Here is a 27,930-nt window from a genome sequence, read left to right as displayed (position 1 = left end):
CACAAAACACCACAGAATTATTTTAACTGATAACAAACTATGTGTAAAAGTAATTCTGTGATGTTTTGTGACAAGTTTGACAATAATTTTGTCTTTTGAAATCAGCTGATTCATAAATTGTGGGTGATTCAACTGCGTGGGGTCACTGTATCATCACTTCCTCTAAAACTCTTATGAAGACTACATTCACGAAAACAAAAAAGTTAGACCTTAAAAACTGATTTTCGCGTCTACCCAATGTTAAAATCACAAATTTTCTCGAACAAAAAAGTTTGATTTAAAATATAAACCTCAATAAAAACCAGCCAACTTTTCTAAGAAGATGTAGAACTCAATTACGAACAACTTCTCTGAAGGCATCATACATCTAAAATAAACGAGAGAAGAGAAAACACTTTTTCCTGCTAAAATGTGTATTCGTACCATTGCACAGTGAGACGGATTAAGGTTTTAGGAGGAAAGATGGAACTCACGCCTTCAATTGTTTCTATTATAAAAACTTTTTTTTTTTGGTCGGACCGAAAATAAGAATGGCCCTTTGTAAAAATAGATATTCATTTTAAGGAATATTGGTATAGTTTGTTCTACAAAGTTGAAAATCGTCTCTCAAAGTGATGGGAAGGCAACTTTTCTGACAAAACTTGAAATTAAAAAATAGAAAACACAAAAACCTATTTTAAAGGGCCACCCTACATCAATAGCGAAAAATGCTCTAAAACGGTAAAATTTTGAGCTAGCGTTAGGGCTCACTGCTAGGTAGATTAAGCCAATCAGAACAGTCGGCATATGCCACGCCACGTGTGAAAGTGTAGAGTAAGCAGTTTTAGTGTAATAAATAGGAACGGCACACGAGGTTCAGACCTCTTTCATCGTTCAGTGTGCGTTGCAGTCAGTTTTGTCATTTTTTAAAAAGAACCCCCGACTAGATAACTCGTTAAGTGGCGCAGCCGGTAGGATTATCGCGAAGTGGTGTTTAAAAAAGTGCTACGGACGACAGGAACTGATTCATCATCAGCAGCGGCGACATCCAACATAATCACGCTCAGGATAAGACTGGATCATCATTCAGCAGGCAGCGACATTACAGAGGATCACGTTACACATAAGACTGGTGGAATCAACCAACCGATCTGAAGCACGCCACGGCGATCTCCATGGCCATCATCATTTTCGGGTGAGTGAACCATAGAAAACCATATATCACAGTTTAAGTGCTTTACTATAGTGTTTTAAAGGTATTCCTGTTAGAAATTGTGTTATATCTTGAAAAATTAGTTTTGTTCACTCATCTTTCAAATTTCTTCTCAACATGCCTGAAACGCGACAGAGCGAGATTGAGCAGCTCAAGTCTCAGCTAGATGAGCTTAGGTTGCAACTGCTCCAACAGGGCAATCAGGTAAATCCCTTTGTGATTCCTGACCCCATCAAAAACATGTCAGAATTTACTGGCAACCGGAGAGAACTCTCCGCGTGGCTCGAAGAGCTTGATGAAATTTACGATGACTACGTCATCAAAGGACAGAATGGTGCACCAGACACCTTCGACGGCCACTATATTAGGGCCATAAAAAATAAAATCAAAGGAGAAGCCCGCACGATACTTTGTGCTAACGGCAATGCAAAAACTATTGTAGGTATCAAGAGGATACTTACTGAAAATTACGGAGATCAGAAGGATCTCACCACCAACCTGTCAATTCTTTTCCACCTCAAGAAAGGCGACAAAACTAACCTAAAATTCTTTAACGACATTAAAGAATTAAACACAAAATTAAAATCAAACTTGCAATCAAATCCCCTTTCCATAAACCAATTGCTAGACGTGATAACGATAGCAAAATATTTAGATAATATCGGCGAACCTTTAGGCTCTATAATTCGCCAATCAAATCCCCAAAGCCTGGAGGCGGCATATCAATCTGTCTGCATAAATCAGAATGCAGAAACCCGATACCGCCCTTCTAAATGTTTCGACAAAGCTAAATCCACTAGCTACAATGCTCATAATAAAGTTTATACAAAGCCTCCGGCAAATGAAAAACCAGCGCAGGGCAAACCCCCATACCGGAGAATAAAAACTGACAATAACGTCACCGAGTTGCATGAAGCAGATGACTCCGATGACAATGACCAATTTGCTGAAGTAGACGATACACCAACAACGACGACAGCGCTGACGTCGGATGATGATGATCGCGGCGAAGCGAGTGAGGTAAATTTTCAGAGGGTCAGAAAGGTAAAAAGGAGGACTTGAATTTCATTCCCTACATAAAATTGCTTACGTCTAAAGGTACGTTGAACTTCCTTATAGACACGGGCGCTAATAAGTCGTACATAAATCCCTCTCATGTTGAAACTTTCCAGAAAACTTCAAACCCCGCTATTATCACGAATAAGAATGGAAAATTCGTTGTTAATAAATTTGTGAGAACAAATTTATTTCCAGAATGTTCCAAATCGGGAAAATTAACCTACTACGTTTTTAAATTTCACAAATTTTTTGACGGTCTAGTTGGATATGAAAATTTGGCTAAAATGGGTGCCAAAATTGACACCAGAAGTAATTGTTTGATTATTGAAGATAAAACATTTCCCATGTCAAAATATTCATTATCCGCCTTAAATTTCAATGCGTGTGTTGAAAATGTATGCAGCATAGTCACCACAAGCAATGGAGATTTCCTGGTAGAGAATGAAATAAATCTGACACCAGAAGTGAGTATCAAGCCAGGCATGTACCACGCTGCTAATAACTCAGCTTTGGTACATCTGGGCACTAGTAAACCCGATAAATTCCACGTGGTAGAACCATTGATTAATGATGGTATGCTATTAGACCAACAAAAACGTAGTTTCAATTTTAATGTTCCTTCTGACCACATGAATAAAGAAGAGAAGCAACTTCTCTTTAAGACTCTTAAACAATTTCAAAGAATTTTCCTGCAAGAAAATCAAAAACTTTCATTCACGCATGAAGTCAAACATGCGATTAAAACTGATGACGATATTCCAATCCATCAAAAAGCTTATAAATATCCCTATCACCTCCGCGAAGAAGTGCAAAAAGAAATTGATAAACTTTTGGATAACGGAATCATTAGGGAATCATCATCCCAGTGGACATCACCCATCTGGGTTGTCCCAAAAAAGGTCGACAACTCTGGTAAAAAGAAGTACCGGATTGTTATCGACTACAGAAAACTGAATGCCAAAACCCCTGCTGATAGGTACCCCATACCAGAGGTTAGTGAGATACTTGACAGGCTTGGAAAAGCACAGTATTTCAGCGTAATTGATCTGGCTAGTGGTTTCCACCAAATAGAAGTGGACCCAGCAGATATTCCCAAAACTGCGTTCAACGTAGACCATGGGAAATACGAATTTGTTCGTATGCCCTTTGGCCTTAAAAACGCACCAGCCACATTCCAGAGGCTGATGGATTCCGTCTTACGAAAGCATTTAGGAATCCGTTGTTTCGTTTACATGGATGATATCATCATCTACTCAACTAATCTAGAAACACATCTCCAGGATATTTCTAAAGTCCTTACAACTTTACAAGACGCCAATCTTAAAATTCAATGTGATAAATGCGAATTTTTAAGAAAGGAAGTCGAGTTCCTTGGTCACATGGTAACTACTGAGGGTGTTCGACCAAATTCTCGTAAAGTAGAAGCCGTGAAAAACTGGCCAATTCCCAAAACACCGAAAGAGCTGAAGTCATTCCTCGGCACCGTAAGCTACTACCGAAGATTTATTCCTAGGTTTGCTCACATTGCCAAACCCATGACGGAGCAGCTACGCGGTAAGCATAAGGATATCAATTTATCCACAAATTATAAATCAGCGTTCGAAAAGTTAAAAGAGATCATGACCACAGACCTTCTGCTGGCATATCCGAACTATGACGAACCTTTTATCCTGACGACTGACGCATCCAATGTGGCCATTGGAGCTGTGCTGAGTCAGATGTTCGAAGGAAAAGAAAGGCCTATTGCTTATCTTTCAAGAACCCTTTCGAGAGCAGAGGAAAATTACTCCGCTACCGCAAAGGAATTATTGGCAATTTACTTTGCTGCGAAAACCTTTCGACCGTATCTATATGGTAAACGTTTTACCATTTACACGGATCACGAGCCCCTTACAAAAGAGCTTAAATTAACAGATTCAACAGGAAGGGTTACACGACAACGTCTTTACCTAGAGCAATTCGATTTTTCCATTGTGTACAAGAAAGGGAAGCAGAACGTCGTGGCAGACGGACTGTCTAGGATACCGAGGATGGAGGCCAACAACTACGAAAGTGAGGTTTACCCACAGGACAAGATCTACGGAATTCACCCAGTCAACAGGTTTAAAAATCAAATTTTTCTAAAAGTTACGGATAACAAACGTAAAAGCCCTTATTTACTGATTCAAATTTTTCCAGGTTACACCCGACATATCTATCATCAACCAAATTATAATGAAGAAAGCCTTGTTCGGATCCTCAAGGAACAAATAAACCCAACTGCAACTAACGGAATATTCGCACCACTGGAGGTGGCGAGGGAATGCAGAAAGGTTGCGACGAAACATTTCTCGCTCAACTTTTCTAAAGGACCTATCTAACATTGAGAGGCTCTCTTTGTTTACTTTCTCTTTAATCAATAACTGAGTCACATTAACCTCCTCTGTTGCGTTTTTTGAATGAAACGCTAGTCAAGGAAATTGTCTTTCGATCTACAGTGAAAAACTTCCCAAAAGCTTTAGTATTCCACTGTTATAATTGAAAGAGAGCGAGAGAGGAGAGAATCTCTCATTTGTACATAGGTCCTTTAGTAATGTTTAGCGAGATTTTCAAGATAAACTGAAAATCGAATATTGCAACCTCAAACTACCCGACATTATTGACCAACGGGAACAAGATGAATTCATAAGAAAAAGTCACAACTTCAACCACCGAAGTTGCAAAATTGTTTTTGACGATATCAGTAAATCCGTCTTTTTCCCCGGGTTATTCAAAAAACTACAAGATTTCTCCAAAAACTGCGAGGATTGCAGGCTCGCAAAGTATGAGAGACATCCTTTCAAAATTCCGATTACCCGTCGAATGTATGACCGACCTTTCGATACAGTTTACATGGATGTCTTTGTTAAAGAAACAGAAAAATTTCTGACGATAGTAGATGCGTTTTCAAAGTTTGCTCAATTATACAAAATTGAGAACGAACAAACCGATACGATTATTGAAACATTAACAAGATACTTCTCAACTTTTGGAATTCCAAAGCAAATAATTTGTGATCAAGCAACTAGCTTCCGGAACCCCGCAATTCTTAAGCGATCTCAATATATCTTTGCATTTTGCCAGCTGTAGCAACAGCAATGGAGTAGTAGAAAGGTTTCATAGTACACTGATAGAAATGTATCAAGCGAATCGAGATAAAACTAGTAGTTTATTCTTATATGATGGTTTGAAATTAGTTGTCGCCTTATACAATGAATCAAAGCATTCTGTTACAAAGATGGCGCCAAGAGACATAATTTATGGCACATCAAATTCTTTGGATAAAATTAAGATAGCATCAGAAACAGCTAGGAAACTTCAAACAGCCCTAGACAATATTGAATTACATGTAAAACACAAAAATTCCAAAATTCTCTGTTTAGACGAGGAAGAGTATAAAGCGATTCAAAATAAAAATGTTTACGCCAAGTGCAAAGCAAAACCATCACTCTTAAACCATCGCTACAAAGTTGCAGAAATTGTTGATCAATCAGAAAAAACAATAACTGACAGAAACCATGTAAAAACCCATAAAAAACACTTAAAACGAATTTTGTAATTTTTCGTAATCATTGTACTCTATTTTTTCACAGACTGCTCCTGCTGACGTTAGGAAACGCAGAAATTTATATTCATGACATCAGGCAGAACCCCATCATTATACTCCCTATCGGCACAGCAAAAATTTGTAACAGCTATTTAAGGATTGTGCATCCTATAGAACTAGGTCCTATAAAACAAGTTATTGATTTTTTATATTCAGAAGCACAGGAAAAAATTATCTATGACAAATTATTAAGTCCAATTATAAAAACAAAAATTGAAAAACTGTCCCTTACATTTAGGAAAATTCAACCATCAGACAAAAGAGTAAAAAGATGGGATAGCTTAGGGAAAGGTTGGAAGTACATATCGGGAAGTCCTGATGCCGATGATATTAGACTAATTAATGCAACTATAAATTCAATGATAGACCAGGAAAATAACCAGATCAGGATTAATTCCGGGTTGGATAGCAGGATTAGGAACATAACATACAGTATAAACGTCCTTATCTCCAAGTTCAGTAGCCTGTCAACAGAGTTTAACGAAGGATTTTCTTCGGTCAACCTACTCTTCAATATAGATGAGCTGATCCAACAAGTCGAGACAATTGGCGAAGCCATAACCTTAGCACGAGTAAACATCCCGAGCAGCAGACTTATCAGCCTCACCGAGTTGGTTGTAGCACAACAGTTTTTGAAGGATCAAGGACTCGACGTAGCCACAGCAGAAAGTGTACTTGAAATTGCTCGAGCATACGTGGTAACTACCAGGGAATCCATAAAGTATATATTAAGGGTACCGAAGGTAACAAACGAAATTTACACTCTCTACCAAGTTGAACCAGTAATATCTAACGGAACAAGAGTTCAACTTGACGCCAACTTCTACCTGAATGGAACAACTCCGTATTGTTCAAAGTCAATCTGCGATCAATATGCAGACCACTTTATTTGTCAATCTTCGCAGCTTGAGTCTCCATCAAAATGCATCCAGAAATTGATGAGCGGCTCCTCAGCGCACTGCCCCATGGAGAAAGTCTATGGCCGAAACATTATCAAACGGATCAACGATGCTACAATCATCATTCACGAAGCAGACATCACGCTCAAATCAAACTGCAGCATGCATAATAACAAATTGGAAGGGTCTTACCTTATCCAATTTTCAAAATGCACAATATCGTTGGACGGGGAGCGGTTCACCAACATCAACGTGGATATCCCAAGCAAGACTTTCATCCCGACCACCGGATTGAAGGTAAATAGCACTAACCTAGTGGATCGCATTCCTCTGGAACATTTACAGATACTTCATATGACGCATCGTGACCATATTCAACATCTGAATTTAACTAATGAGAGCATTCAGACAAAGATCCACTTTTTGCACTGGCTATCTTTCGGATCGATATCGGTTACAACCCTTACCCTAATTGGAATCACGCTAGGCTGCATTATCAAGACACTTTTGACAAAAAAGGCAACGGTGATCATTCAACAAGGCCAACGCGAGGTTGAGGATACATCATCAGGCGAATCGACGCAGGACATCAGCACAACGAGGCATCCCAGGTTCATCCCGCAATAGGCGAAAACGGAGAAAGTCGAGGACGACCTTTCTTCTAAAGAGGGAAATCGTTAGGGCTCACTGCTAGGTAGATTAAGCCAATCAGAACAGTCGGCATATGCCACGCCACGTGTGAAAGTGTAGAGTAAGCAGTTTTAGTGTAATAAATAGGAACGGCACACGAGGTTCAGACCTCTTTCATCGTTCAGTGTGCGTTGCAGTCAGTTTTGTCATTTTTTAAAAAGAACCCCCGACTAGATAACTCGTTAAGTTAGAAAAAAACTGTTTTGGTCAAATCAGCTTAACATTTTTTGATGATTTTTTTTTACAAAGGGCCAGTTGTGATACGAATGAAAACAGATGGCGGCCGAAATGAAAGTGGATACGACGAATATAGGCAACGGTAAGTAATAATTTGGTTACATTATTTCCAATAATCGATCAAGATTTATCAAAATCTTATTTCACAATGCGAAAGCCACATTGGAAAAGAATCGTTTGACACATGTTTGTATCAGCATGATTCACTGCAAAACTAGGTACAAATCACTGATCAAACCCTAATAGGATGAAAATTAGAACATCATTCAATTTTGTTTTTTTTTTTTTTTTGTAGAGTTACCCGTTCCATCCCGGGAAAAAAAACAGGATGCTATAACTTTTTCGTCCCAAAACGAAAAGAAGAAAAGAATTCCGTTTTACTGCAGTGTCTTTCCCATTTATTAGAGGATTTTCACCAACGATTGAAATTCTTCGACTACAGCGTCACCTATGACCGAAAATGTAAATAGGAACAGTGTTTCCTATAGAAATTGCATTTTTTCGTACAAAATTCAAGCTTGTTGAACTACCTCTCAGACTTCATTGTTCCTTCTCAAATTTTCACAGTTTCTTCTGGACGTCCAAATGAACAAATTTGAAGAGTGTAACTTAAGATTTTTGCAGTTTGAATTCTTCATATAAAAATGGACCACCCTAGTGTAACTTACAAACTATAAGAGGAGGTATCGAAGGATCTTGCACGGAAGGGTTTCGGGCGGACTGGGAAATTTGGACGAGGAAATGATTCTTGGTGAGGAGAAAGAGGGGAAACATGCTTATGGTGATTATTGTAGGTTGTGGGTGTTTGTGTGAGTGAGTTGGCACGATTAGAGCGATTCATGGGTAGGTGGTGCTGTCCCTCTCTCCCTCTCTGTCTCGTGCAGCAGCTAAAACAAACCTTCTTTGGGGCCCGCCGACACTCCGGTGACGGCAATCGACACAGGTCGTGGTTTCCGCTGCTGGCTGCCGGCCGAATGGGGCATCGACCGTCGGTACACCACTCCGGAGGCGGTCGTTGAGCTGGACATGGCACTGCCCGGGCGCGACGTGTTCAAACTGTTGGGCGTGATTTCACCGGAACGCAAACCTGCAGAGACGGGCGGCGCCGGAGCGTGTGTGTGTGGAGAAAGAAACGGAAGAACGCAGACGGATGTTGGTCGAAGTTTTTTTTTTTTTTTGAATTGTATAAATGGGGGGGGGGGGGGTGCGATGTAAATGTAGTTTTAAATAGGGGTCAACAGAGGAGATGATGGAAATGAGTGGATTTTTTTGGAGGGGTCCAGATGATGTCTCTTGGGCACTGGAACGCATTGGAGACTTTTTTTTAGGAAGAGGGAAAGGTTTTTACTGGAGTAGTTGTGGAATGTAACGGCATGTCTTGAATATGATGTACTGTGATGAAGATTTGATGAGTATAACTTAGCTAAAGAAAAGCATTCATTGAATACAATTGAAGGATATTGTAAGCATTCCCGTATAAAACAACTACGAGCGAAAGCAAGATAACTATACCGTAAAATAATAAAATAAACATGCATCCATATAATTAAGCATTGAAGCGAAGGCAGCCGTAATCCCATTTTGCATTAAGCATTGAAGCATTTGCAGAAGTGTGTGATACTAGAGACGCTCCAGACATTCCAGCAATTCCAGCAGCCTAACATCATTTTACTGGTTTTATTATGAACTTACTTACTCAAGAGAGCACATTCTATGAAATCCTAAGAATGAATTTCAGAGAACAGGAGATCCTGAAAACCAATATGAATTGTACGGAATCCCAAGATCTGAATTCTACAAAATCACAAGAAACGGTAATACCAAAACTCAGATTCTTTTGAGTCTCAAGAAACTGATTCTACGGATTCGCAAGACGCGGACTCTACGGAATCCCATGAGGTAGATTCTACAGAATCCCAGTGGTAGGATTCTGCAGAATTCAAAAGCCAAATTCTTACGAATTACATCCTTCTACGCAATCCCAAGAGATGTAGTCAATAGAATCTCAAGAGAGAATTCTACAGAATCCCACGAGGAAATGTCTGCTTATTCGTAGAGGTGGTTCTACGGAATTTGAAGAACCGGATTCTACATAGCCCAGGAGTCGAATTTTGCGGACTTTATGAAACCCCAAAAAGTGGTTTCTACTGAATCCTAATTCAAAAATTGATTCCACAGAATCTTAAGATCCTGATTCTACAGAATCCCAAGAGTTGGATTCAGCAAGAGGCGGATGGTAAGGAACTCCAAGGGGTAGATTCTACGGAATCCTATGATTCTGATTCTACAGAATCTCAAGAGTTGGAGTCTGCAAAATCCTAAGAGGCTGATTCAACAGAATTTCAAAAGCTAGTTATTTAGGAATTCTCCCTTTTACGCAATCCCAAGAGATGTAGTCAACAGAATCCCAAGAGAGAAATGTCTGCTCAATCCTAGAGGCGTTTTTACGGAATTCCAAGAACCGGAATCTGCAGCACTCCATGAGTCGGATTTTGTGGACTTCATGAAACCCCAAAAGGTGGATTCTACGGAATCCTAAGATTTTCGGGTTCTACGGAACTCCATTAGGTGGATTCTACGGAATATCAAAAGTCGGATTCTATTGAATCCCAAGAAATGGATTCTGTGGAATCCCAAAAAGCAGGTTCAACGGGTCCACAAGAAATGAGTTCTAAGGAATTTAAAAAGATGGATTCTACTGAACTGCAAGAAATGCATTCATCAGAGTCCTAAGATTTTGATTGTACAGAATCCTATGATTCTGATTCTCCAGAATCCCAAGAGTTGGATTCAGCAAGAGGCGGATTGTAAGGAACTCCAACGGGTAGGTTCTACGGAGATTCTACCCCATTACCCCGAATGCTATTTCCCCGAATCCCATCACCCCGAATTCCATTACCCCGAATGTACCATTACCCCGAATTCTCTACGGAATCCTATGCTTCTGATTCTACAAAATCTCAAGACTAGGATTCTGCAGAATCCTTAGAGGCAGATTCAACAGAATTTCAAAAGGTAAATTCTAAGGAATTTCCCATTTCTACGCAATCCCAAGAGATGTAGTCAACAGGATCTCAAGAGAGAATTCTACAGAATCCCACGAGGAACTTTCAGCTTAATCTTAGAGGTGGTTCTACGGAATTCCAAGAACCAGGTTCTACAGAACTCCAGGAGGATTTTAAGGAATCCCGAAAGGAAGACTCTATGAAACCCCAAAAAGTGGTGTCTACGGAAACCTAAGATTCGGATTCTACGGAGCTCCACGAGATAGTTTACACGGAATGGATTCAGCAGAATCCCAAAAAGCGGAATCTACGGAATCCAAAGGAACGAGTTCTACGGAATTTCAAAAGACGAATTCTATGGGACCCCAAGAAGTGAATTCTACAGAATCCTAAGATTCTGATTCTACAAAATCGCAAGAGTTGGATTCTGCAGAATCCTAGAAAGCAGATTAAACAACATTTCAAAAGCCAGGTTCTTAGGAATTCCCATTGCCCCCTTCTCACGCAATGTCAAGAGATGTAGTCAACATAATCGCAAGAGAGAATTCTACAGAATACCACGAGGATTTTTCTGCTCAATCCTAGAGGCGGTTCTACGGAATTCCAAGAACCGGGTTCTAAGGAATTCCGAGAGTTGGATTCTGAGGAATCCTAAAACGGAACTCTACTATTCTCCAAGAGGTGAGTTCTACGGGATTCCAAGACCCGGTTTCTACGGAATCTCGGGTCGAATTCTTTGGAATCCTAGGAGTCAAACTTCAGGGATCCCAAAATCGGATTCTATGGAATCCCTAAAGTCAGATTCTACGGTATTTCAGCAGCGGAATCTAGAGAATCTCAGGAAGTGGATTTTACGGAACATGAAGATGAGGCGGAATCCAGAGAGGAGATTCTACGGAATTCCGACAGGGTATTCAACGGAATCCCGAAAGGGGATTCTACGGAATCTCGAGTGGGGATTCGACGATATCCCGAGAGGAGAATCTACGAAATCTCAAGAGAGGATTCTACAGAAAAGATTTTACGCAATCCCACCCGGAGGTTCTACAGAATCCCGAGAGGAGATTCTACGGAATTCCAAGAGGAGATTTTACGGAATCCCGACAGGGGAATCTACGAAATCTCGACTACGGAACTCCAAAAAGAGATTCTACGGAGCCCTGAGACATTTGTCGGAAATCCGAGAGGAGAGTCTACGGAATCCCGAAAGGGAATTCTACGGAATCCCGAGAGGGGATTCTGCAGAAAAGATTTTACGGAATCCCACGAGGATATTTTTCGGAAACCCGAGAGGATATTTTTCGGAAACCCGAGAGGAGGTTCTACGGAATCCCGAGAAGGGATTCTACGGAATCCTGAGAGGGGATTCTACGGAATCCCGAGAGGGGATTCTACGGAATCCCGAGAGGGGATTCTACGGAATCCCGAGAGGAGATTCTACGGAATCCCGAGAGGGGATTCTACGGAATCCCGAGAGGGGATTCTACGGAATCCCGAGAGGGGATTCTACGGAATCCCGAGAGGGGATTCTACGGAATCCCGAGAGGGGATTCTACGGAATCCCGAGAGGGGATTCTACGGAATCCCGAGAGGGGATTCTACGGAATCCCGAGAGGGGATTCTACGGAATCCCGAGAGGGGATTCTACGGAATCCCGAGAGGGGATTCTACGGAATCCCGAGAGGGGATTCTACGGAATCCCGAGAGGGGATTCTACGGAATCCCGAGAGGGGATTCTACGGAATCCCGAGAGGGGATTCTACGGAATCCCGAGAGGGGATTCTACGGAATCCCGAGAGGGGATTCTACGGAATCCCGAGAGGGGATTCTACGGAATCCCGAGAGGGGATTCTACGGAATCCCGAGAGGGGATTCTACGGAATCCCGAGAGGGGATTCTACGGAATCCCGAGAGGGGATTCTACGGAATCCCGAGTGGGGATTCTACGGAATCCCGAGTGAGGATTCTACGGAATCCCGAGTGAGGGCTCTACGGAATTCCGAGAGGAGATTCTACGGAATCCCGAGGGGAGATTCTACGGAATCCCGAGAGGGGATTCAACGGAATACCGAATCGGAAATGTAATGAATCCCGAAAGGGTATTTCAGCAAATCCCGAAAGGGTATTTCATCGAAATATTTTCTCTGGGCCTCGAAAGGAGATTCCTCTGAGCCCCGAAAAGGGATTCCTTTGAGCCAGAAAAAGATTTCTCTGAGTTCCGAAAGGGGACCCCTCTGAGTCTCGAAAGAGGATTCCTCTGAGTCCCAAAATGGAATTCCTCTGAGTCCCAAAAGGGGATTCCTCTGAACCCCGAAAGGGGATTGCTCTGAGCCTCGTGATTCCTCTGAGGTCCGAAAGGGGATTCCTCTAAGTCCTGAAACGGGATTCCTCTGAGTCCCGAAAGGGGACTCCTCTGGGCCCCGAAAGGAGATTCCTCTGAGCCCTGAAAGAGGATTTCTCTAAGCCCCGAAAGGGGATTCCTCTGAGCCCCGAAAGGGGATTCCTCTGAGTCCTGAAAGGGGAATCCTCTGAATCTCGAAAAGGTATTCCTCTGAATTCCGAAAGGGGATTCCTCTGAGCCAGAAAAGGTGATTCCTCTTAGATCCGAAATGGGATTCCTATAAGTCCCGACAGGGGATTCATCTGAGTCTCGAAAGAGGATTCCTATGAGCCCCGAAAGGGGATTCCTTTGATCCCCGAAAGGGGATTCCTCTGAGCCAGAAGATGATGAAGGTCCGAAATGGGATTCCTACTCCCGACAGGGGATTCATCTGAGTCTCGAAAGAGGATTCCTCTGAGCCCCGAAAGGGGATTCCTCTGAGCCCCGAAAGGGGATTCCTCAGAGCCCTGAAAGGTGATTCCTCTGAGCCCCAATAGGGGATTCTTCTGAGCCAGAAAAGGTGATTCCTCCGAGCCCCGAAAGGGGATTCCTCTGAGCCCTGAAAGGGGATTCCTCTGAAACAGAAAAGGTGATTCTTCTGAGCCCCAAAAGGGCATTCTTCTGAGCCAGAAAAGGTGATTCCTCTGAGCCCCGAAAGAGGATTCCTATGAGCCCCGAAAGGGGGTTCCTCTGAGCCTCAAAAGGGGATTCCTCTAAGTCCCTAAAATGGATTTCTGTGAGTCCCGAAAGGAGACTCCTCTGAGCCCCGAAAGGGGATTCCTCTGAACCCTGAAAGCGGATTCCTCTGAGTCCTGAAAGGGGACTCCTCTGGGTCTCGAAAGAGGATTCCTCAAGAGCGAATTGTACGCAATCCTAAAATGGATTCTACTGTAATCCAAAACGACAAAACTACCGGAATCCTAAAAAGAGGTTTTGACGGAATCCTGAAAATATGTAACGGAAAATTGTAGAAATCATTTTAGAATACGGTATATTACAATGTTCCTACAGAAGGTCGAAGCAGAAATTTACAAGTCAATTGAATCCCAATATTCATTAATTATGACATTAAATTGTAGACTTTCAGGAGAATTTGTACAATTACGAGTGCTGATTTTCGTTTTGTAATATACATTTTCCGTTAAGAATATCACTTATTTCGTTTTGTTACACTTAGTTCGTATTTCTCCATCCTTCACCAATACCACTATTATAGTTCTTTCAAACGCAAACCACCACCATCAAATCCCATTTTCAAATACCACAATTGTCATGAAGACTACAATCCCCAAACAATTTCTAAATGTTAGAAGGCAATTACCAACCGTAGTAAAAGTCATATCATTCCATAACAAATTACCGCGCCGTGGACGCAAACAGAAAGCAAGTGGAAAGCATTACACAGATATCTCCCATAATAAGGATCATTGCTCGTCTACTACTACCCTCTTCGATTTGGATTTGCTCATCCTACTGAAGACATTCATGTGTACAATTGCGTAGTGCTATCAGAAATTGTAGGATACCATAGAAAGTAGAGGAAACTAGAAAGAGGGATAGACGAGAAATTGGAAGAAAGTACTACTTTTGCTATTCTGACTGAAAAACTTGAAAATGCTGTACTAGAATACCCTACGGTGCTCTTCGTTTCTCTAAGCTACTACTGATCTACCCGTCGGATCAACATCGTGAATAGCCAAACCACCATTTTTCCCTTTCAGAAGGTTGGAAGTTCTACACGTTTTGAAGGATTCGCGTCGTAACTTGCTTTCCGCTTCGTGGAAGTAATGCTCTACTTAGACTAATCGGGTGTTGAGTGGATGATATGCTCTAGCAAGGTGACAGAGGTTTCCCACGCACCGAATATCCGAACGTGTGAGAATGTGTGGTATGTGTGTGTGTTACCGAGTTAACATCTAGCCTCGTATTAGCGAACTCCACTGTCCGGTGGTTACTGTGAGAAGGGGGTTACTGACTCAACCAAAAAGATTATTTACTCAAGAAGACACTAAAGAAATACCCCACAGCCCTGGAATCGGTTCCCGAGTCCGATCCCGGGAACCTTCGGGTTTCAAAGATCTCGCACCTGTTGCGGTCGTAGAATACGTTGTGGACGCCGAACCGTTCAGCTGGTCGCGCACCTGCTGCCGAAGGCGTTCGGTTTTGGTGAGACGCGAAACCCGTCCGGCCGTGTTGAGCTGGGACATGCTCTTGGAGGTGTCCAGGCGGCCGGCCCCCATCAGGGACGACGACTCGCCGAGCGATGAGTTGAACGAAGACTTGCGAGCGGGACGGCCGGCCGAGTGCGGAGAGTCCTGCGACGGGTGCCGGTACTTGGAGGACGAACTGGCCAGCTGGGACATGCTGCGGGACATACGCTTACTGCTGGTGCCACCATCCGCCGTCGGGGACGAACGGGACGAGGACAGGGACAGCCGGGTCAGGTTCTCCAGCTCGTGGGCCTGGCGGCGTTCGCGTTCGATGATTGCACTGATGTGTTCGCCGTTGCGGCGTCGAGGCTGAGCCAGCTGGTCCAGGCGTGTCATCGAGAAGGCTCGACCTACACGCGAATGGTGGCGGGGTGCGGGTGCAGGCGTGTGTGAATGTGTGTTTGCGGGTATTCGAAGTCGAGACGAGGTTTTTGGTTCGGTCGAATTGCGATTACGGACGGCAAGCGCGCGATTATTTTGCGGTCAAACCAAAACACGATGCAAAAAGAAAATTAGAAATCAAAAAAGGTGAGATACTTGTGGCTGCGGTTCATGCATTAATATCGAGGGGTAAGTCTTATCCTATATCGAATGAGGTAGAAGATGGAGGTAGTACTAGAATGCGGATCATTGTTCAAATGTTCAAGGAATCATAAGGTTCGAGAGTTATGAAGATTGGTGTAATACGGTGCTGTAGGATATTAGCTTCGCCTTAGATCTCAAGGAGCTTCACCTAGAATCCCAAGGGGCTTTGCTAAGAATCTCAAAGGACTTCGCCTCGAATCCCAAGGAGCTTCGTCTCGAATCCCAAGGAGCTTCGTCTCAAATCCCAATGGTCTTCGCCTCGAATCCCAAGGGGCTTCGCTTCTAATACTGAGGGGCTGCGCCTCGAATCACAAGGGGTTTCGCATCGAATCCCAAGGGGCTTCGCATCGAATCCCAAGGGGCTTCGTCTCAAATCCCAAGCGGATTCGCCACAAATCCCAAGGGGCTCCGCCTCGAATTCCAAGGTGCTTCGGATCGAATCCCAAGGGGCTTCACCTCGAATCCCATAGGGCTTCAGCTCGAATCACAAGGGGCTTAGCCTCGAATCCCAAGGGGATTCGCCTCAACTCCCAAGGGGCTTCGCCTCGAATCCCAAGAGGCTTCGATTTGAATCCCAAGGTGCTTCGCCTGGAATTCCAAGGGGCTTCGGATCGAATCCCAAGGGGCTTCGGATCGAATCCCAAGGGGCTTCGGATCGAATCCCAAGGGGCTTCGGATCGAATCCCAAGGGGCTTCGCTTCTAATACTGAGGGGCTGCGCCTCGAATCACAAGGGGCTTCGCATCGATTACCAAAGGGCATCGCCTCGAATCCCTAGGGGCTTCGCTTCGATCCTCAAAGGGCTTCAAGGGGTTTCGATTCGAATCCGCCTTGAATCCCAAGGGGCTTCGATTTGAATCCCAAGGGGCTTCGCTTCAAATTCCAAGGGGCTTCGCCTCGAATTCCAAGGGGCTTCGCCTCGATTCCCATGGAGCTTGGCATCGAATTCCAAGAGGCTTCGCATCGAATCCCAAGGGGCTTCGCCTCGAATCCTAAGGGGATTCGATTCGAATCCCAAGAGGCTTCGATTTGAATCCCATGGTGCTTCGCTTAGAATTCCAAGGGGCTTCGGATCAAATCCCATAGGGCTTCAGCTCGAATTCCAAGGGGTTTAGCCTCGAATCCCAAGGGGCTTCGTCTCAAATCCCAAGCGGATTCGCCTCAAATCCCCAGGGGCTTTGTCTCGAATCCCAAGGGGTTTCGCCTTGAATTCCAAGGGGCTTCGGATTGAATCCCAAGGAGCTTCGCCTGCAATCCCATAGGGCTTCAGCTCGAATCCCAAGGTTCTTCGCTTCGAATGCGAAAGAACTTCACTTCGCATCCGAAGAGGCTTCGTCTCGAATCCAAAGGTAGTACGCTTCGAATTCCAAGGGGCTACGCCTCGAATGCCAAAAGGCTTCACTTTGAATCCCAAGAGGCTTTACGTCGAATCCCAAGAGGCTTCACTTCGAATTCCAAGGAGCTTCGCCTGGAATTCCAAGGGTCTTCGCCTCAAATCCCAAGGGGCTTCGCCTCGAATCCCAATGGGCTTCCCCTCGAATCCCAAGGGTCTTCGCCTTGAATCCCAAGGGGCTTCGCCTCGAATCAAGGGGCTTCGCTTCGAATCCCAAGGGGCTTCGATCTGAATCCCTAGATGCTTCGCCTCGAATTCTAGGGGGCTTCGCATGGAATCCCAAAGGACTTCAACTCGAATCCCAAGGGGCTTCGCCTCGAATCCCAAAGGGCTTCGCCTCGAATCCCAAAGGGCTTCGCCTCGAATCCCAAAGGGCTTCGCCTCGAATCCCAAAGGGCTTCACCCGAATCCCTAGGGGCTTCATCTCGAATCCCAAGGAGCTTCCCAAAAAAACTCTACTCTTATGATTACAAATCCATTTGAATAATATTCCGCTATTTGTACTATAATAAAGGATTTAACTAGAAACTAACTTATTCAAAAGACGATAACATTCATGCGTACAGCGCACTAAGAATAGATTTCACAAACACAGACGACACAGTGCGGACTGTAACTGTCAACAAGAACAACATTGACACAGTAAAAAATACAAAATATCTAAAATCTAAAATAATGATATTGATCGATAAAAGAAACGAAATCTGCTACTTCTACTAAATGAGTCTTCATTATTCGAGCGATCGTCGCGCGAGCGACGTTGCGGTACTGCGATCGTATGAATTATGCGAATGAATGATTATAATCTTTCGATTTAGGGGGGAGGGGGTTAGACAATCGATTACTACGGGGGGAAGGGCGGTAATAAGGCACTTGGGTTATGAGTTAGACTAAAAATAAATATCGCTTTTGGGCGGGACTGGAAACTAGGTATTTAAACTATGAATGAAACAAATAAACGAAGAATACTACCTGGTGTTCTGGGGGTGTGAGTGCCGAGAGATGATCTAGAGCTATCGCGAGGACTAGGAATGGTGGGCATTAGATCGGTTTTGCGACGATTGACGGTACGCTGGTAGCTCATGTCACCCGAATCGTCTGTGGCCGCGGTCACGCACACATAACGCAGATTACGTTGCGATTTTGGTATTTGTGTTCGATTCGGGTTTCGGGTTTCGGTGGAAGAACAAGGGACAGAAGAGAACAGCAAAGTCGCGCGTATGTATGTATGTTTAGAAAATTGCGTTTTTTTCATAGTTTCATAATTTTGATTGATTAAAATTATTTTCGACGTCGGCGACGGGAAAAAAGAGAAGAGAAAAAAGAAGAAAAATGTATTTATTTGAATTTTGAACTGTTTCGAAGAAAAAATGAAAACGAGAAAAATCGATTCAAATTTTGTCAGAGCAAAAACAAACGAAAATGAACTCGGTTAGGAGCAAATTCTTCCACAAACAGATATTGTAACAGACAGAAAGCGTCAATTTTGGGTTTGGATTTTTTTTACTGTGAGTATTCGGGTGGATGGCAGCGCATGGAAACGAATATTGTTCGGTTAGGCTTTTGTTTTCGGTTCCAACGAAAAAAGGGATGTGGTTTATGAGGGATCGGGCACGAACAACATCCAAACGATGGTGATTCGGAAGATGAGCAGCACGGGAGGATGAGCGGTAAATCGCGAGAGCTCATGCACAAGGCACTAGTACACATGCGCAAGACTATGCTTTGAGGAAACGGAGCTTTATTCAAGGAGCACATGCGTAGGCTTTTTCGATAGGAAGGTCGACGGTAATAAGGTGAAAAAATGGATTTTAGGGCAGCATTAATTTTGAAAAATTAAGTACTAGAATGACTTTGATAATATCTTATTGCTATTTATAATCTAATGAAATACTTAGCAAGATTGAAGGATACAATTAAAACCCCTTGGGGGATTAACTGGAATCCCTTGGGGGATTCGACTGGACTTCCCTTTAGGGGATCCGACTAGAATCCCTTGGGAGACTCGACTGGAAACCCTTGGGGGAGTCCACTGGAATCCCTTGGGGGATTCAAATAGAATCCCGAGGGGGATTCTAACAGATCCCCAGAGGGATTAGAACAGAATCCTGAGGGGAAATCTAACAGGATCCCGAGGGGGATTCGAACGGAATCCCGAGGGGGATTCGCAGTGAATCCCGAGGGATATTCGAACAGAATCCCTAGGGGGATTCGACCAGAATCCCGAGGGGGATTCGAACAGAATCTCGAAGGAGATTCGACAGAATCTCGAAGGGGATTTTAACAGAAACCCGAGGGGGATTCGAACAGAATCCCCAGGGGGATTCGAACGGAATCCCGAGGTGGAGTCGAACGGAATCTCGAGGGGGATTCGAACAGAATCCTAAGGAAGATTCGAACAAAATCCCGAGAGGGATTCGAACAGAATCCCGAGGGGGATTCAAACAGAATCCCGAGGGGGATTCGAACAGAATCTCGAGGGGGATTCGAACGGAATCCCGAGGCGGATTCGAACAGAATCCCGAGGGGGATTTGAACAGAATCCCGAGGGGGAGTCGAATAGAATCCCGATGGGGATTCGAACAGAATCCCGAAGGGGATTCGAACAGAATCCCGAGGGGAATTCGAACAGAATCTCGAGGGGGATTCGAACAGAATCTCGAGGGGGATTTGAACTGAACCCCGAGGGAGATTCGAACAGAATCCGAAGGGGGATTCGAACGGAATCCCAGTGGGATTCGAACGGAATCCAGAGGGGAAATCTAACAGAATCTCGAGGGGGATTCGAACGGAATCCCGAGGCGGATTCGAACAGAATCCCGAGGGGGATTTGAACAGAATCCCGAGGGGGAGTCGAATAGAATCCCGATGGGGATTCGAACAGAATCCCGAAGGGGATTCGAACAGAATCCCGAGGGGAATTCGAACAGAATCTCGAGGGGGATTCGAACAGAATCTCGAGGGGGATTTGAACTGAACCCCGAGGGAGATTCGAACAGAATCCGAAGGGGGATTCGAACGGAATCCCAGTGGGATTCGAACGGAATCCAGAGGGGAATTCGAACAGAATACCGAGGGGGATTCGAACGGAATCCAGAGGGAGATTCGAACAGAATCTTGAGGGGGTTCGGACAGAATCCCGAGGGGGATTCGAACAGACCCCTAAGGAAGATTCGAACAAAATCCCGAGGGGGATTCGAACAGAATCCTGAGGGGAATTCGAACGGAATCATGAGGGGGATTCAAACAAAATCCCGAGGGGGATTCAAACAGAATCCCGAGGGGCATTCGAACAGAATCCCGAGGGGGATTCGAACAGAATCCCGAGGGGGATTCGAACAGAATCCCGAGGGGGATTCGAACGGAATCCCGAGGGGAATTCGAACGGAATCCCGAGGGGGATTCGAACGGAATCCCGAGGGGGATTCGAACGGAATCCAGAGGGGGATTCGAACGGAATCCCGAGGGGGATTCGAACGAAATCCAGAGGGGGATTCTAACAGAATCCTGAAGGGGATTCGAACCGCTTCCCGAGGGACATTCGAACAGAATCCCGAGGGAGATTCGAACAGAATCCCGAGGGGGATTCGAACGGAATCCCGAGGGGGATTCGAACAGAATCCAGAGGGGGATTCGAACGGAATCCCGAGGGGAATTCGAACGGAATCCCGAGGGGGATTCAAACAAAATCCCGAGGGGGATTCAAACAGAATCCCGAGGGGCATTCGAACAGAATCCCGAGGGGGATTCGAACAGAATCCCGAGGGGGATTCGAACAGAATCCCGAGGGGGATTCGAACAGAATCCCGAGGGGGATTCGAACAGAATCCCGAGGGGGATTCGAACAGAATCCCGAGGGGGATTCGAACAGAATCCCGAGGGGGATTCGAACAGAATCCCGAGGGGGATTCGAACAGAATCCCGAGGGGGATTCGAACGGAATCCCGAGGGGAATTCGAACGGAATCCCGAGGGGGATTCGAACAGAATCTCGAGGGGGATTCGAACAGAATCTCGAGGGGGATTTGAACTGAACCCCGAGGGAGATTCGAACAGAATCCGAAGGGGGATTCGAACGGAATCCCAGTGGGATTCGAACGGAATCCCAGTGGGATTCGAACGGAATCCAGAGGGGAATTCGAACAGAATACCGAGGGGGATTCGAACGGAATCCAGAGGGAGATTCGAACAGAATCTTGAGGGGGTTCGGACAGAATCCCGAGGGGGATTCGAACAGACCCCTAAGGAAGATTCGAACAAAATCCCGAGGGGGATTCGAACAGAATCCTGAGGGGAATTCGAACGGAATCATAAGGGGGATTCAAACAAAATCCCGAGGGGGATTCAAACAGAATCCCGAGGGGCATTCGAACAGAATCCCGAGGGGGATTCGAACAGAATCCCGAGGGGGATTCGAACAGAATCCCGAGGGGGATTCGAACGGAATCCCGAGGGGAATTCGAACGGAATCCCGAGGGGGATTCGAACGGAATCCCGAGGGGGATTCGAACGGAATCCAGAGGGGGATTCGAACGGAATCCCGAGGGGGATTCGAACGAAATCCAGAGGGGGATTCGAACAGAATCCTGAAGTGGATTCGAACCGCTTCCCGAGGGACATTCGAACAGAATCCCGAGGGAGATTCGAACAGAATCCCGAGGGGGATTCGAACGGAATCCCGAGGGGGATTCGAACAGAATCCAGAGGGGGATTCGAACGGAATCCCGAGGGGAATTCGAACGGAATCCCGAGGGGGATTCAAACAAAATCCCGAGGGGGATTCAAACAGAATCCCGAGGGGCATTCGAACAGAATCCCGAGGGGCATTCGAACAGAATCCCGAGGGGGATTCGAACAGAATCCCGAGGGGGATTCGAACAGAATCCCGAGGGGGATTCGAACGGAATCCCGAGGGGGATTCGAACGGAATCCCGAGGGGGATTCGAACGGAATCCCGAGGGGGATTCGAACGGAATCCAGAGGGGGATTCGAAGGGAATCCAGAGGGGGATTCGAACGGAATCCCGAGGGGGATTCGAACGAAATCCAGAGGGGGATTCGAACAGAATCCTGAAGGGGATTCGAACAGAATCCCGAGGGACATTCGAACAGAATCCCGAGGGAGATTCGAACAGAATCCCGAGGTGGATTCGAACGGAATCCCGAGGGGGATTCGAACAGAATCCAGAGGGGGATTCGAACGGAATCCCGAGGGGGATTCGAACGGAATCCCGAGGGGGATTCGAACGGAATCCCGAGGGGGATTCGAACGGAATCCAGAAGGGGATTTGAACAGAATCCCGAGGGGGATTCGAACAGAATCCCGAGGGGTATTCGAACAGATTCCCGAAGGGGATTCGAACAGAATCCCGAAGGGGGATTCGAACAGAATGCCGAGAGGGATTCTAACAGAATCCCGTGGGGAATTCGAACGGAATCCAGAGGGGGATTCGAACGGAATCCCGAGGGGGATTCGAACAGCATCCCGAGGAGAATTCGAACAGAATCTCGAGGGGGATCGAACAGAATCCCGATGGGGAATCGAACAGAATCCCGAGGGGGATTCGAACGGAATCCCGAAGGGGATTCGAACGGAATCCCGAGGGGGATTCGAACGGAATCCCGAGGGGGACTCGAACGGAATCCCGAGGGGGATTCGGACGGAATCCCGAGGGGGATTCGGACGGAATCCAGAGGGGGATTCGAACAGAATCCGTAGGGGCATTCGAACAGAATCCCGAGGGGTATTCGAGCAGAATCCCGAAGGGGATTCGAACAGAATCCCGAAGGGGGATTCGAACAGAATGCCGAGAGGGATTCTAACAGAATCCCGTGGGGAATTCGAACAGAATCCCGAGGGGGATTCGAACAGAATCTCGAGGGGGATTCGAACAGAATCCCGAGGGGGATCTTAAAAGTAAAAAATTGATTGATTGTAAATGTAATCTACTGGGTATCCATCTTGCTATACAATTGAAGACATTTTTTTCACAATGATCATCCTTTGATATGAATGTTCTACGAATATGATAACTTTTTCAATCATTCTAGCACTTCATTTGGCGTTAAGGTTTCAACATTTTTTTTAGGAAAGAAAACTGTTCGACAGTTTCTGATCCAATAAAATAAATATAAGAAAAGTGAAAATCAGAAAAGAAAATGAAAAGCAAGAAAGGGAAATACAAATAATAAAGCAATGTAGTTTGAAGCACATCGAATTGGAAGGTAACGGGAATATAGGAAAAAGCAAATGTAAAGCAAAAACAGGAAAAGGAAAAAAATCACACACATGACAATCAAAGGAAAACCAAAGCAGAGGAGCAAATGATTAAAAGCGCGTAATATTTAGGCGGCCAATTCGTGGCAGATGAGAGGAAATCAAAAACATCAAAAAACAGAAACTTAGGCAAGTTATACAAGAGCAACAACAACAAGACGGACGCCATTCCATTCCAGCAAAGAGACAATTCGCAGAGCACATCACGAGCACACGATGCTCTCCGAGCTCGGGACACAAGAGAAAACGTTCAAAATACAGTGGGAAGTAAATGGAAAATGTACAAAAAAAAAGTCGAAAATTCAGTAAAAAGCAACGTTGATCAAACGAAATTAGTAAAAATCAAGAAAAACCGAGAACTCAATGCGTGGGTGTGTTTGAAAACAAAAAACACAAAACGACAAAGAAACGAACAAAGTTGCATCAAAAATGGTGTTGCAGAGTAAAGTAGATAGAAAAAAGTAAAACTCAATGGAACACAGTAGGGGGCTCTACTGCCACTCTGTGTTGTTGGGCACTGTACCCTTTCTCATGGCGGCGGCGGCGGCCGCAGCCGCAGCCCGTTCCGCCTTGGACGGGGGCTCGTCGATGTTGATACTGGAACCGGCCAGCGAGAGGGTCAACTTCTTCGTCGGGCACTCGCTGGTGCTGGCCCAGTTGAACACCTCGTACATGGAGCTGGACATTCGTCGCATGTCTGCCCGGGTTCATGGTTTGTGTCGTCGGTATGGTGCAAGGTTCGCGCCACGGGTGAGAGGGCGCGCGCGCGGTTGTTCCGGTATTTCCGGTGATGTATGAGTGTGGGTGCGGAGATTTTTCCGTTTGTGGTGCCGATTAATCACACGATTTATTATCACAGATTTGTGTGCGAGTGTCGAAGATGGATTCGGGGAAAGAGAAAGAGAGAACAGATGTAGAACAGTAGAAAAATAGCCAATTTGTTTTTGAGAAGACGGTTTAAATTTCGATTGTGGAGATTATAACACTTTACGAACCATGGGCCAACGGAAACTGGTATACACTAGATTCAAGGGGTCGTTACATTGATTGATGCATTAGGGGAGGGTTATTTTCGTGAACCGGGCTTTGGTGGATGAAATGACGGAGGGGTTTTATTAAAACAAATGGAATCTAAAATGAATCAACTCATTCGGTAGGTATGACAGATCGCTATTATTACTAAATCTAATAAGATTCCATTTAAATTTAACTGAAAGACAAGCTCCTATTCAGCATCGACTGGGAAAAAAATATACAGTACTTATCAAAAGGAAAATAACGTTGACAACTAATCTAGTTACTTACAAATCGATAGCGAAAAATTTGAAGGACAAAAACACCAAAAATTAATATGGAAGTTCTGTCTTTCTATTTATTGAGTTCGTTTCAGGTAGCATTTTTGCCAACGTTATTAGGAACCTACACATTTCACGATAGCTATGGCATGGATATTCTATCCTACGATCCTAAACATTCAAGAAGTCAACAGTTACTACCTAAAGAGATTTACCTAACTGAAAAAAAAAAACTATTACAATTAAAAATGGGTGACGTTGGTGCAATTTACTAGGAATAAATCAAAAACTGAACAGAAACAGAAAGCGTACTAAACTAAAGAGAAACTCAATCTAGTACAACTAGATGACTAGAACAAGGGCGTAGCAACGTGTGTGTGAAAACACGTATCAAACATCTGGACGAAATTTAGAAAACCAGGGGACGTCCCATGGGAAACTCAAGACCACGCAGATCTTGAGCAGGGCATCTTCGACGACAACCGGAGATAACAAAGACGACCAATTCGCTAAGGATACATTGTTGTGGAACACACTCTCTTTCACTCTATCTCTCTCACTTGCTCAAAACTAAACCAAACCAAGTAAGATCAACCTACCGTCGGTCGATCGGTCTAGACCACTGGCGGAGGTAGCACGTTTCTTCGAACTGCCATCGGTCAGTTCCCGTTCGGAACTGCGACGCGTCAGTGGTGCCCCCGTGTACGCCACATTCGTGATGGATGTTGCCCTAAAATTACAGAAAAAAATATAATTGTCAATTCGAACTAACGCGTAGTTTTAGGAAACAAACTTAACCTTCATACAACTTTAAAAAAAAACTAGACCTCTACAGTGACTCACCTTCGGTTGGCCCAGAACGAGCTGCACATGCCACTGTCGGTGGTGTCGATCATCCGCGGCGTCGATGACCCGAACGCGAACTGTATCGAGCTGCGCTCGTTGCGCCGCTTGGTCTCCATCCGTTGGTCCCGTTCCTGGTTCTTCTGCAGGATGTACTGTCGCCGTTCGTTGTCCGCCTCCTGTATCGCGCGTCTCCGCTCTTCCACCTGTGAGCGCCGGTCGTTCTCCCTTCGCCGCAGGTCCTCCATGCGGCGACGCCGTTCCTCCTCTCGCTGCTCCCGGAATTTCTGCGTTGCCAGTGCTTGTGCCTTCAGTTCCTCTAGTTTCCGCTGCCGTTCCTCATTCTGGCGCTCTTTGATTTGCTTTATCCGCTCCTCGCGCTCTTTTTGCAGGTCTAAAAGCGGGGGGAGAAATGAAGGGAAATTTGAATATTATTAATTGTAAGTTAACAACGCTGAGTACATTAATAAATTCCACGCAGCGGTTATTGTGAATTTTGTTAAAAGCTGCAAAATATCAAAAAACTGCAAAAAAACATTCATAATTATTTAATAACAAATATTTTTGAAACTTTCTCAATAAACACACATTATTTATAATGCTACGCGAAAACGAGTTTTTTGCGAACCTCAGATATAATGTCGGACAATCCTGGCAACCTGCTCATTGGTTATCTGACCAAAGAGTGCTAAAATAAAGCTAATAAGTCGTAAAAGAAATCTACCACAGAGTATAGGGCACTTGCAGCCTTTGTTTAGTGTGCCCAACGGACCCATTTGATTTTGCTGGGAAACGTTTTGTAACCTGTTTTCCGTTTCAAACCGTTACCCAGCAAAATCAAAGGGAGCCGTTGGGCACACTTTTGTTTGCTGCAAGCGCCCTATAGTATATAAGACTTATGTTTCCCTGAAGACCTTCAACTCTACCAAAACAAAGAAGGTTGCAGGCAGAGAAAATGGCAGACCTAGTGATGCTTCTACTGGGATAATGAGGATGAAGTATTGGCTCAGCATGTGACACATTATGATTACGCAGCAAACTCAAGTCCCGTACACGGAAACGCGATTCGCCTTGTATAAGACGTAGGATCTTCCAGTGCTTGCTACAGGCATTAACCTTTGCGTTAATCGACTCGACTCTAATCGACTGTAATTTCCACAATTTTCAGTCGATTTCAAAAGATACATCACTACGAAAATTTTGAAATCATTCTGGCTAGTTCCTTAAATCGGTCTCTGATGTAAATATTAGTTGAAGACCAAAAATTGAAAAGTGCAAATCATATCATGCGACACATAAATCTTCAAGTTTTTCCCCAGTTTATACTTAAAATGTATATTGAGTAGTTGTGTGCAACATAGAGCCATTTACAAGCACTTTCGGGTTTCGTGACCCTGGAAAAACACATCATTCAGATGATAGCGACACACCAATCTTTAATTTTTGTGGCCGAGAATGTAATATGAGGTATACTTAGTAACGAACTGCAACATATGATCCATTACAAGTACTTCCGGTATGTTTCGGAACCGACTGAGACTAGGTAAAAGATATCCGATTATATAATCCATGTCATGGGACACATCCAAGTTTTTTCGCCGGGAGTATGATTATGCATATTGAGTTATTGTCTCAAACCCATATAAATGAGAAATTGACTGTCTTACTTGGCTTCCCAGTACAGTTTATCAATCCGCTTTGGTCCGGGTTGAGAATTCATTTTCAGAAAACACCTTTAACTCAATTTTCAACCGATTTTTCTGAAAATTTCAGGAATGGTGCATCTGCATATCTATTTTCGAGGTTCGATGAAAATTCCTAAAATTTTTAGATTGATTCAAAAAGTGCCCTTTGAATGTATGTTCTGTGCAACTTTTTCCGACCGTCAGGCAATGCAACCCCGCTTGCCTTATTAGGATGCAGCGAGAATTCACGCTGATTATTCGACTCAACTATAACATGACTTTCACATCAAGTTATAATATAATATAATCGGCTACACTACATTAACACTACAGGCTACACACGATTAAGAGGAAGGTTATTGAATTTTGACTCAATTTTAACCAAGGAGAACCTCTTTATAACTCTAGCATCCAAGTCCATATTTTTTTAAGTATTGTTCCTCAAAAAAAGTACCAGTGTACCAGTTATGGCCATAGTGGTTCCCTATTTGGCCATATGTGAAATTTTGGTTACTTTCACATTTTAAATCTTTTTGAATGTCTTAACATCAAGATATA

General features: G+C 44.4%; 2 protein-coding genes across 25 annotated transcripts in view; one reads left to right on the top strand and one right to left on the bottom strand.

Annotated features, from left to right (window-relative positions):
* LOC5568502 (ensconsin) overlaps positions 1-27,930 on the bottom strand; it is a 458,662-nt gene that overhangs the window by 38,914 nt on the left and 391,818 nt on the right. For 19 of the 24 annotated variants that reach the window (XM_021849239.1, XM_021849238.1, XM_021849237.1 and 16 more), the window contains 6 exons: positions 25,688-26,081; positions 25,444-25,574; positions 24,073-24,246; positions 18,247-18,372; positions 15,174-15,647; positions 8,601-8,789 (listed from right to left, as the gene is read on the bottom strand). In XM_021849239.1, the coding sequence (XP_021704931.1) occupies positions 8,601-8,789; positions 15,174-15,647; positions 18,247-18,372; positions 24,073-24,246; positions 25,444-25,574; positions 25,688-26,081 (1,488 nt within the window). The remainder of the gene's footprint in view (positions 1-8,600; positions 8,790-15,173; positions 15,648-18,246; positions 18,373-24,072; positions 24,247-25,443; positions 25,575-25,687; positions 26,082-27,930) is intronic. The other 5 variants (XM_021849228.1, XM_021849227.1, XM_021849234.1 and 2 more) reach the window with 5 other exon arrangements.
* On the top strand, positions 99-7,541 carry LOC110677782. Its single transcript, XM_021849246.1, has 2 exons — positions 99-1,174; positions 5,863-7,541. The coding sequence occupies exons 1-2, from the start codon at positions 1,155-1,157 to the stop codon at positions 7,400-7,402; spliced, it is 1,560 nt and encodes a 519-aa protein (XP_021704938.1). The 5' UTR covers positions 99-1,154; the 3' UTR covers positions 7,403-7,541.

This window comes from Aedes aegypti, chromosome 3 (genome assembly GCF_002204515.2).
Source record: "Aedes aegypti strain LVP_AGWG chromosome 3, AaegL5.0 Primary Assembly, whole genome shotgun sequence".
Taxonomy (NCBI): domain Eukaryota; kingdom Metazoa; phylum Arthropoda; class Insecta; order Diptera; family Culicidae; genus Aedes; species Aedes aegypti.
The sequence above is the reverse complement of the archived record's forward strand: the minus strand, read 5'-3'. Positions and strand labels throughout refer to the sequence as shown.